Raw genomic sequence first — 10,469 nt, 5'->3', positions numbered from 1 at the left:
ATAAACAGGTATGGGGATAAAGGACATCCCTGCCGCAATCCCAAAGTAGACTCGAAGAATAGTGTGGGTGTGCCATTGACCAAGATAGAAAACTTTGGTCTCCGGATGCACCCCATGACCCATCCAATCCATTGCCTGTGGAAACCGTACGCCTCCAGTGCTCGCCCGAGAAAGCTCCACCTGATCCTGTCGTAAGCCCTCTCCATATCCAGCTTGATGGCCATCAAGCTGCGCCTCTTCGATGCTCTTTGAAGATCCCACATCATTTCCTGAGCCAACAAAATATTGTGTGAGATGTTTCTACCAGCTACAAATGCCCCCTGCTCATGGCTGATTATACCAGGCAAAAGGGGCTTCATTCTGCCCACCATAATTTTTGCCACAACCTTATACAAGGTTGTGCACAAGCTAATGGGCCTGAAGTGACTGGGCTCAACCGTATCCTGACGCTTTGGTATAAGCGTGATGAATGTGGCCTTCCAGTCCTCAGGCATAGCAGCCTGGGCAAAAAAACACTGGATAGCCTCCACCACACCTCGATGGATAATGCCCCAGTACTGCCGAAAGAAGAAGCGAGGAAAACCGTCGGGCCCTGGGGCCTTGTCGGCAGCCAGCGCCCAAACTGCCTCCTGTACCTCCTGTGCTAACACCGGTCGAATCAAGGATGCCCTCTCAACATCACCAACACCCATGTCCACTCTCAGGGGGCGGTCACCGTCACTGGCCTCATCATCCTCCGTCCATCTGGCTCGGAAAAATCAAAGAGGGTCTGCCGAACCGTCTGCTCGCCCTCTACCCGATGGCCAGTCCCATCTCGCAAAGAATGAATCAAGCTCCGCTGCCGCCGAATAATCGTCGACCGATGGAAGAACCTAGTGTTGCGATCACCCTCACTCACCCATTGCACACGGAATTTCTGTCGCCAGAAAATCTAGTGCTGCCGTAGCAACGAATGATGAGTCGCTAGCAACCCCCGAAGGTCGGACATATCGTCCTCCAGGAGCGCCCCTCCTAGGTCTTCCTTCCTCTGCAACTCAGCAATCGAGGACTCAACCCCTTCCAATCGCCGGAATATGTTGCCCACGACCTCACGATTCCAACGGCGTAAACGCCTTTTAGTCAATTCCAATCGGCGCGAGACCGCCTGCATGGCATCGCCGCGTACCGGGGTACGCCACGCGTCGCGGACTACATCCCACGACTGGGGGTATGATAGCCAAACCTTCTCAAAATAGAAGGGACTGTGATGGACGTGTGCCGATGAGGTGGATAGAAGCAGGGGGCAATGGTCAGAGGCAATCCGGGGAAGGTGACTGACCTGACAGGTAGGGAAACGGAGGATCCAATCTGGGGATGCAAAGGCCCTATCTAGGCGCTCCCAGACCCTAGCACTGCCTAACTGATTATTGCACCAAGTAAACTTAGGTCCTGAAAAACCAAGGTCTACCAGGCCATTCCGCAATACAAAGTCATGAAACTCCCTCCTGTCCATTCTGTCAGTGAAGGCAGCACCACCCCGCTTCTCATTCTCACCCTGGATACAATTAAAGTCACCGACCACGACCGTCGGGATGCCCTGGGTGATGAGGTTAGTGATCTCCTGCCAGAGGACTCTCCGAACCCTGTGATCCGTACTCGCATACACACCACAGAGTACCCACGGAGCGGCTCCTGGTTTCGATACTACCATGACTACCTGTTGGGAGCAATTGTGGAAAACATCTATTGTTGCCACCCCTCGCCTCCATAAGACCAAAATGCCTCCCGACAACCCCCGAGAGTCAACTGCATAGGTAGCCCACTCCCTATCCAAACGACGCCTCACACGACTAAGCCCCTCACCGGATAATCGAGTCTCGCATAGAAAACAGATCTCCGAACAGTGGATCTGTACTAATCGCTTAAAGGAGGACATGAAGGACGGCGTGGCCGCCCCCCTACAATTCCAAGCTAAAATCATCATGGATCACAGTCCACATAGTCAGCCTCAGACCCATCCTCACCTAGGGTCGTGGGGCCGGCCTCAGGCTCGAACCCCCGGCTGCCCCGCTCCTCCTCCCCCCGTTATGTAGAAAGAGCAGCACTCATGATTGCTGCCCTGACGCGCTGCACAACAGTGGGTAGGACTGTATCCCCTCCCGGTACTGAAGGCTCAACCTCCATGTAAGGAGCCGGTCGGTCCCACCCCTCACCCCTACCTAAGGCAGCATCATCCATTTCGCCCAAGGCCGGGGGCGGAGGGCCAAACCGGAAGACTGGGATCGTCTCCCTATCAGCCTGTCGGTCTAGCTCGACCTGGGCCCCTAGACCCAAGTTTGACTGAAGCTGAGTGCCCGCCGCACAAGGGACTGCCCGCAGCTCCCCCGTGGCCCGGGCCTGAGTGCCCTGTACTCGCGGGCCATCCTCAGCCCCCACAGCCGGGTCGGCCCGGCCCAGCAGCTCCCGGACCCGCTCCCCCGCCACTGGGGAGGCCCGCAGGCCTGGGGCTGATCGAGCACGCAGCGTGTCCCGCGCTGCGGACGCGTCCCGAATCGCGCCCGCTGGCCCACGACCCCGACGTCCCATCCCCTGGGCCCGGCCGCGGGCCAGCATCGCGTCAGCCCGCTGGCCCACCGCAGGAAGCGCGCGGGCCAGCTGGCCCGCCCTTCCTGGGCCTCCGTGCGGGCCCGGGTCCACCGGTGGTCTGGGCCTCTTTTGAGCTTGGGCCCGGGCCGCAGCTGGTCCACCAGGCCCGGGCTCGGCCCGCGTCAGGGTAAATTCCTGACTCGGCCCCGAGTCAGCTCGCAGAGGGGTAACCCCCCCGCTCGGTTCCGACTCGGCTGGCTCGAGCAGGTCATCCCCAAGCTCTCCGGCCGGATCAACCTGAAACAGGCCGAGAGGAAGAGCCAGGTGTAGCCCTTCCCCCTCCACTGCCAGCGGCGATCGGCGACGCGCTACCTTAGCTGGCTTTTGCCAGCCGGCCGTGTCCGCCGGAGACACCGATGCAGGCGGTGATGTCGGCACCACCGAATTCGACGGCCGCCTCGAGGACGACCCAGCCCCAAGATCGGGGCCGGTAGTCTCCCTCGGCCGCGGCGGCAAGTCCCCCTGAGGGATTTTCTGCCGCGTTGCCACCATCCAGGGCCGTAGACAGGCCCCTGGACCTCCTCCCCACTGCCCGAGAACAGCAGATCGGGGTTGCCCCCCGCCTCCGTTGCCACCGGAGGCACCTCCCTGTGTGCGCCGGCTGCCGTCGGAAAGCGGCAGGCCGCTTCCACGTGCCCCATCCGCCCACAGCTAGGGCAAAGGACCGGGATGTTCTCGAAGACGAAGGGCTGCCACCGCACCTTCGTCTTCCCCTGTATCAGAACTCCCGGCCGTAGCGGTTCAGTGGTGTCAATCGCCACTTTAACCCGGGCGAAACCCATCGCCGCCTGCTGCTCGGTGACCCCATCCACCGCCACCGGCTGGCCCGCGCGAGCCGCGATGTGGAGGATGGTCGACGTCGACCAGTACTCCGGCGGTAGTCGCGGTAGCCGGAGCCACACCATCGCCCTTTTCACCGTGCCATCCCCAGGCTCAAAGTCTGGCACCCACGGGCTCATGGCGAGGAGTTGCCCCGCCACCACCCAAGGTCCCTCACTGAGAGCCCGATCCCGGTCCTCCGTCGACCGGAACTCAGGGCGAGGTAGTCGTCCGCTAGCGGGACGGCCACCACATCTTTGAGCTTCACGCGGGTGGCCACATCCTTGGCCACCCATTCCGCCGGAATCCGGCGGCCAAAGCTGCGGACAATCACCGCCCGCCCCTCCCACACCTGTCGAGCCGCCTCTATCGGCTCTTCCGGCGGCCGCAAAACATCCGGAAAGCGGCGGCTCAGGCGATCCACCTCCTCGGCCGTGGGCCAGTGGGTAATCCATGGCCCCGGCTTCGACCAGGCAGCAGGGCGCACCCCACGACCCGACGGCTTACCGTAGCCTCTCGCCGCTTCCTCCGTTGCCTTCGCCGCCGGCTGCTTCCCTTTTCGATCCATGCTGCAGTTGCACACCTGAAAACACAGTAAACAAAGCAGGGAGGACAGAGTGTACCAGTCGCCCCCCCCTTCCGGCGAGGTCCGCCCAAGCGCCGGCGATCCCCCTCCTCAAGTTTCCTCCCCGGAGGCAAGTCCCGCTGCCGCTTGCCCGCTTGCAGTCTTACAGACTCCCCAAGGGTTCCCGACAATCAAACCGAAGCACGCCGACCAGCCGGAGCACCAGATTCCCCGGCCAAACGGCTCACGAGCACCACCGACCAGATAGCCGTTGGGATCTCTCTCTCTCTCTATGCCAGAGTTTCTCTCTCCACCGACCAGAATGATTTACCCATCCTTCTCTCTCCACCGACCGTTGGGATGCCTATGTTGGAGCAGGCTTCGTCGTCAGAAGTGTTAATAGTGCTTTGCTTAGTTGTAGGTGGTGTTGGAATTTTCTATGCTACGGTTCAAATGGTGGAACTGCCAGTGGCATAGGAGAGATTTACACTACACAAACATTGAGAACTTCCCGTGTTCATTTAGGAGACTATGGTTATCAAATAGCTTTCATATGCACGTTCTGCCAATATCAGAATCCATCCATTTTGGCTGCTCTACATTGAGATTGCACATATTATTTATAAGAAAGCTAATAATCCAGCAGATTGGATAACATTTTTTGTGGCCAACCATATCGGATCCACATTAGAGGATTTTTCGACAAATATTCCAGTCCAATTGTTAAATATTTTATTTTTTGATTCCCACTAATATTCTCAAAAGATTTAATTCATCTGATTTATTAAAAAAAAGAAAAAAAAGAGAATCCCATATTACTGGAAACCCAAATGACCACGTCCATTCTGGTTCCTCAAACAGCATGAAATAAACCTGCACGCAACCCACTTAACCTTTTCCAAACTACAATACGGAAGATTGAAGGACAAAAGTGAGAATCGCATTCTACCTCTGTAGTAAAATAATAGATGGAGAGAAGGAAGAACTTATCAGTTGAGGCGTGATTTCACTGTCCTTAAGAATAGATCGCGCCCCTCGGAGAATGAATCTCGGTGTAGCAGGTAATGGCGGCCTATCCTCCAGGATACAACAACTGGATCACTCCAAGCGCACACTCGCAGATGCAGTGATCTTGTTGAACAGCCCAGAAGCGCTCAGAAAAACAAAACAGAGGAGAGTATTCTCTCGGGAACACAGAAAAGAGAGAGAGAGAGAGGCTTTCGGGAACCAGAGAGAGGATTTTGATTAGATATCTCTATCGGATCCGATAGGGTTTAAAAAGAAAGGAAGAGGCGTATTTAAAAGACACGTCGTTTTAACGGCAAAAAGAAACCTGACTCAAGCCCACACCCCGGGGGGGTCCCCCCCTGCGCGTGATAATCGAGCGCGACGCGCCCGATTAAACGTTTCCAGATCGGATTCGCCAATTTTGGCTTGGACCTCCATTGGGCTCATGCGCGCGTGGGCTACTTTCTTTCTTTGCTTCACCAAGTTAAAAGGTTGAATACTATATAAAGATCTTTTGAGTTTTATTCCTTTCCAATGTGGGACTAAAGAAAGTACACTAGACAAAAACACAAAAGACAAAGAAGGGCAGACTCGGAATTTTGAAATATTCCAACAATCCCCCACATATTTTAAAATTCAATAATAAGTTAACGAGCGCGAGAGTTCAATGCATCAAATTGGTGTCTTTGAGACTATGAACCATTTTTAGGACTAGTTAGTATGGCTTACATAACTTTTGGTGAAACATGAAATTTCTATGAACCAAAAGTCCTTTATGTAAATCAGTGACTCATAGCCCACATTGACCTCTCAAGTTCTGGGCTTGTTCTAAATGGGTTGGTGCAAATAGGCCATGCACCTTATCTGGATATTCATGAGTGCTTTAGAGAACTGCCTAATTCTCATAGGAAGCGGCCCCACTCCCACACCCATATAGGTGGATCCATCAAGTGTGTACTGCAGGTAGACACACCATCCTAAAGGACTATGGTATCCATTAAGAGCTTTACCTCATCCTTATCTACTGCAGTTTGCACTATCTACACCATAGGGATGGATTTTCAAAATTAAATATGATAGTGTACTCACAGTCAACTAGCGACTTGTTATTACCCATATGAACATGCTTCATGGGATCTCCAATCACACATGTTGGGTTTCTGTCGTTATTGACTTTGATATAGGCATTAGTCCCATCCCCCTCGATGTTTCACTCACTAGTTTTCTACCTAGTGGTTTTGTCAAAGGATCGGCCAAATTCAACTCTGACTTTACAAACTCAAGAGATATAATCCCATCATCAAGCAGCTGCCTTACAATATTATGTCTCAACCTTATGTGTCTATTCTTTCCATTATAAACTTTATTCTTAGCTCGATATATAGCAGCTTGGTTATCACAAAGAATAGACACAGAAGGTGTTGGTTTATTCCATAATGGAATATCTTCCACAAGATTTCTAAGCCATTCAGCTTCAGAACCTGCCTTTTCTAAGGCAATAAACTCGGACTCCATCGTAGACCGAGCGATGCATGTTTGCTTGGATGATTTCCAAGATACTGCACCCCCACCAAGAGTAAAGATATATCCACTTGTGGATTTCATCTCATCTGAATCAGAGATCCAATTTGCATCACTATACCCTTCTAGTACAGCTGGAAATCCACGATATAACAAACCATAATTAATGGTTCCTTTCAAGTACCTTAGTACTCTATGAACAGCACTCCAATGATCCTTACTAGGATTATGAGTATATCTACTTAATCTTCCTACTGCATAAGCAATATCAGGACGAGTGCGAGCAATGATGCGAGCATATTCTATTTGTAAAATACCATTTTCTTTATTTTTCCTTAAATGTATACTAGCATCATATGGAGTAGATACGGGTTTACTATCATAATGCTCAAATTTTCTTAAAATTTTCTCAATATAGTGTTCTTGTGATAGCATAAGTCCATTAGAACTTCTTGTTATTTTAATCCCAAGAATTACATCAGCTTCACCCATATTTTTCATATCAAAATTTGAAGCTAAAAATTTCTTAGTATCTATAACTATATTCAAATCAGTTCCCATTATAAGCATATCATCAACATACAAACATATGATCACAACAACATTATTAACAACCTTACTATAAACACACTTATCAGCCTCATTAATTAGAAAGCCATTAGATACCAATACTTTATCAAATTTTTCATGCCATTGTTTAGGTGCTTGTTTTAATCCATATAAGGATTTTACTAATTTACAAACTTTGTGCTCATTACCAGGAACAACACAACCTTCAGGTTGTTCCATGTAAATTTCTTCATCTAATTCTCCATTCAAGAATGCAGTTTTTACATCCATTTGGTGAATTACTAAATTATGAATAGATGCTAATGCAATGAGTACTCTAATAGATGAAATTCTAGAAACTGGTGCAAAGGTGTCAAAATAATCAATATCTTTTCTTTGTGAGTATCCTTTTGCTACTAATCTTGCTTTAAACTTATCAATTGAATTATCTGGTTTTAACTTTCTTTTAAAAATCCACTTACAACCAATTGATTTAGCACCTGGAGGCAAATCAACTAAGGTCCATATATGATTAGACATAATAGACTCTATTTCATTATTAATAGCCTCCTTCCAAAAAGGTGTATCAGCTGAAGTTATTGCTTCTTTATAAGTTTGAGGTTCATTATCAACAAGAAAAGTGTAAAAATCATTTCTAAAATTTTTCTCTTTTCTAGTTCTTTTACTTCTTCTTAAATCAATTTCATAATTTTCATGTGCCTCCTTTTCTTGTTTATTATGAGGCAGAGAGTCAATTTTTTCTTTACCTAGTTTCATATGAAAGATATGTTCAAAGAAATCAGCATTTTTAGATTCTACTATAGTGTTGGGTTCCATAATATTAGATTCACATTTTAATACCAAGAATCTATAAGCAGCACTATTTAATGCATAACCAATAAATAAGCAATCAAAGGTTTTAGGTCCCAACTTTCTTTTCTTTGGTTCAGGTAATAGAACTTTGGCCAAACACCCCCACACTTTAAGATATGTAAGGTTAGGTACATGACCTTCCCATAACTCATAGGGTGTCTTACCAATTTTCTTATAAGGTATTCTATTTTGAATGTGACAAGCAGAGAGAATAGCTTCCCCCCACAAATAAAGAGGTACTCCTGAGCTTATTAACATAGCATTCATCATTTCTTTTAGAGTTCTATTTTTACGTTCAGCAACTCCATTAGATTCAGAAGAATATGGTGGGGTAATCTCATGGATTATACCTTTATCTTCACAAAATTTATTGAAGAGATTATACTCATATTCTCCTCCTCTATCAGTCCTTATTCTTTTAATTTTTTTATTAAATTTATTTTCTACTTCAGTAACATATTGCTGAAATTTTTCAAAAGTTTCATCTTTAGTCCTAAGTAGATATACCTTAGTGTATTTAGAATAATCATCAATAAAAGTTATGTAAAATCTTTTTCCTCCTCTAGTTGGAGTGTTTTTCAAATCTCCTAAATCAGAATGTATTAATCCAAGTAATTTAGTTTCTCTTTCTATTGACTTATGACTCTTTTTAGTAGATTTAGATTCTACACACACTTCACATTTATCATTCACATTTTATTTAACAAGCCTAGGTCTTTCATTTTCTTGATATAAGAAAAATTAATATGTCCTAATCTACCATGCCATACATCAACAGAATCAATCAAATAAGCAAAAGATGATGCATTTTCATTCATAGTTTCGGTTACATTCAAGACAAATAAACCCTGGTTACAATAACCCTTCCCAATGAAAACATTGTTCTTAGTCATTACAATTTTATCAGACTCAAAATACACTTTAATTCCAGCCTTTCCTAATAAAGATACAGATACTAAGTTCCAACGGATATTAGGAACATGCAGCACATCATTCAGGGAAAGGACTTTTCCTGATGTTAGCTTGAGGAGTACTTTTCCTTTGCCAACCACTGGCGAGGGTCTCGAATCACCCATGAACACTTGTTCTTCGCCTTCTTTTAATGGAGTGTAGGAAGTAAATGCACTCCTATTGCCACAAATATGTCTGGTAGCCCCAGAGTCTACCACCCAGTCCTTTGCTGCCATAACCATGTTGGTTTCAGACACAACTGCTGCAATAATATCTGTCTCTACCAAGTTAGCATTTGGTTTAGCAGATATATCATTCCTTTTTCTAAACTTGCATTGATTAGCATAATGTCCAGGTTTTCCACAAACAAAACAAGTTCCTTTTCTTTTAAAACCAAGACCTTGGAACTTAGGTTTCTTATCATTTTTGAGATAAGGCTTCTTGGACTTTGAACGAGACCCACCTGGTTTGCTGACTATTACATTGGCTTTGGAAGTCATTTCCTTGGCCAATTGTTCTCGGTCTCTGACTCGATTTTGTTCTTCAATTCTAATATGAACAATAACATCTTCAAGACTCATATGTTTCCTTTTGTGCTTTATGCTGTTTTTATAATTTTTCCAAGACTCAGGTAATTTTTCAATCAGACAGCCGGCTAGGAAAACTTCTTGAAGTATTATGTCTTCATTTTTAAGATCAGTGACCAGCCTATGAAAATTATGGATTTGTGATGACACATCCCTATCCTCAGACATTTGAAAGTGCAGAAAATTTCCTATAGCATATTTTTGTACTCCAGCATCTTCTAACACATATTTTTTATTCAGATTCTCCCAAATTTCTGCAGCTTCTTTGTATGAACAGTAGACATCAAAAAGTTCATTGGACATTGTACTCAGAATTGTGTGCCTACAGATTTTATTTCCATGTTCCCACTCTTTGAATTTAGTGTCAAAATCTTCAGACCCTTCATCGGTTTTGACTGATTTAAATACCGAGCAAAATTAAGCATATCCAATGCAGAATAAACACGTTCTTGCCACATCTTAAAATACATACCATTGAAACTCTCAATTTTACAAATATCAGGAATTGATCTAGCAAGAATCATAGCAGAATCCATGTCGATCTATTCTTAAGATTGTAGTAAAATAATAGATGGAGAGAAAGGAACACAGAAAACAGAGAGAGAGAGAGAGGCTTTCGGGAACCAGAGAGAGGATTTTGATTAGATATCTCTATCGGATCTGATAGGGTTTAAAAAGAAAGGAAGAGGCGTATTTAAAAGACACGTCGTTTTACCAAAGAGGTGTTTTTAAAAGACGCGACGTTTTATCAAGAGATAAAATAAAACAATTCAAAAAATAAAACGGCAAAAAGAAACCTGACTCAAGCCCACACCTGCGGCGGGGCGGGGGGGGGGGGGGGGGGGGTGGAGGGGGGGGCCTACGCGTGATAATCAAGCGCGACGCGCCCGGTTAAACGTTTCCGGATCGGATTCGCCAATTTTGGCTTGGACCTCCATTGGGCTCATGCGCGCGTGGGCTACTTTCTTTCT

The 10,469-nt window shown here is 46.7% G+C and overlaps 2 protein-coding genes across 2 annotated transcripts; both read right to left on the bottom strand.

The window, feature by feature from the left end:
* Window positions 1-931: 931 nt before the first annotated feature.
* Window positions 932-3,530, bottom strand: LOC148703359 (uncharacterized). The gene is made up of 2 exons (XM_088722950.1): window positions 3,115-3,530; window positions 932-1,937 (listed from the first exon to the last, which is right to left on the bottom strand). The coding sequence occupies exons 1-2, from the start codon at window positions 3,528-3,530 to the stop codon at window positions 932-934; spliced, it is 1,422 nt and encodes a 473-aa protein (XP_088579076.1).
* Window positions 3,531-3,580: 50 nt separating this feature from the next.
* Window positions 3,581-10,034, bottom strand: LOC148703358 (uncharacterized). The gene is made up of 4 exons (XM_088722949.1): window positions 9,971-10,034; window positions 8,721-9,893; window positions 6,236-7,446; window positions 3,581-4,027 (listed from the first exon to the last, which is right to left on the bottom strand). The coding sequence occupies exons 1-4, from the start codon at window positions 10,032-10,034 to the stop codon at window positions 3,581-3,583; spliced, it is 2,895 nt and encodes a 964-aa protein (XP_088579075.1).
* Window positions 10,035-10,469: the final 435 nt, after the last annotated feature.

This window comes from Phoenix dactylifera, chromosome 5 (genome assembly GCF_051530095.1).
Source record: "Phoenix dactylifera cultivar Ajwa chromosome 5, Ajwa_hap1_PhDact_Kaust_v1.1, whole genome shotgun sequence".
Taxonomy (NCBI): Eukaryota; Viridiplantae; Streptophyta; class Magnoliopsida; order Arecales; family Arecaceae; genus Phoenix; species Phoenix dactylifera.
The sequence above is the reverse complement of the archived record's forward strand: the minus strand, read 5'-3'. Positions and strand labels throughout refer to the sequence as shown.

Coding starts and splice junctions, on each gene's coding strand:
- LOC148703358 (XM_088722949.1), bottom strand. CDS start 10,034: ATGGATTCTGCTATGATTCTTGCTAGATCAATTCCTGATATTTGTAAA. Junction 9,894..9,970: donor TAAAATTGAGAGTTTCAATG/GTATGTATTTTA, acceptor TATTTAAATCAG/TCAAAACCGATGAAGGGTCT. Junction 7,447..8,720: donor TTCTGTTGATGTATGGCATG/GTAGATTAGGAC, acceptor CCTTTGCACCAG/TTTCTAGAATTTCATCTATT.
- LOC148703359 (XM_088722950.1), bottom strand. CDS start 3,530: ATGGTGTGGCTCCGGCTACCGCGACTACCGCCGGAGTACTGGTCGACG. Junction 1,938..3,114: donor CCTGTCTACGGCCCTGGATG/GTGGCAACGCGG, acceptor TTGGAATTGTAG/GGGGGCGGCCACGCCGTCCT.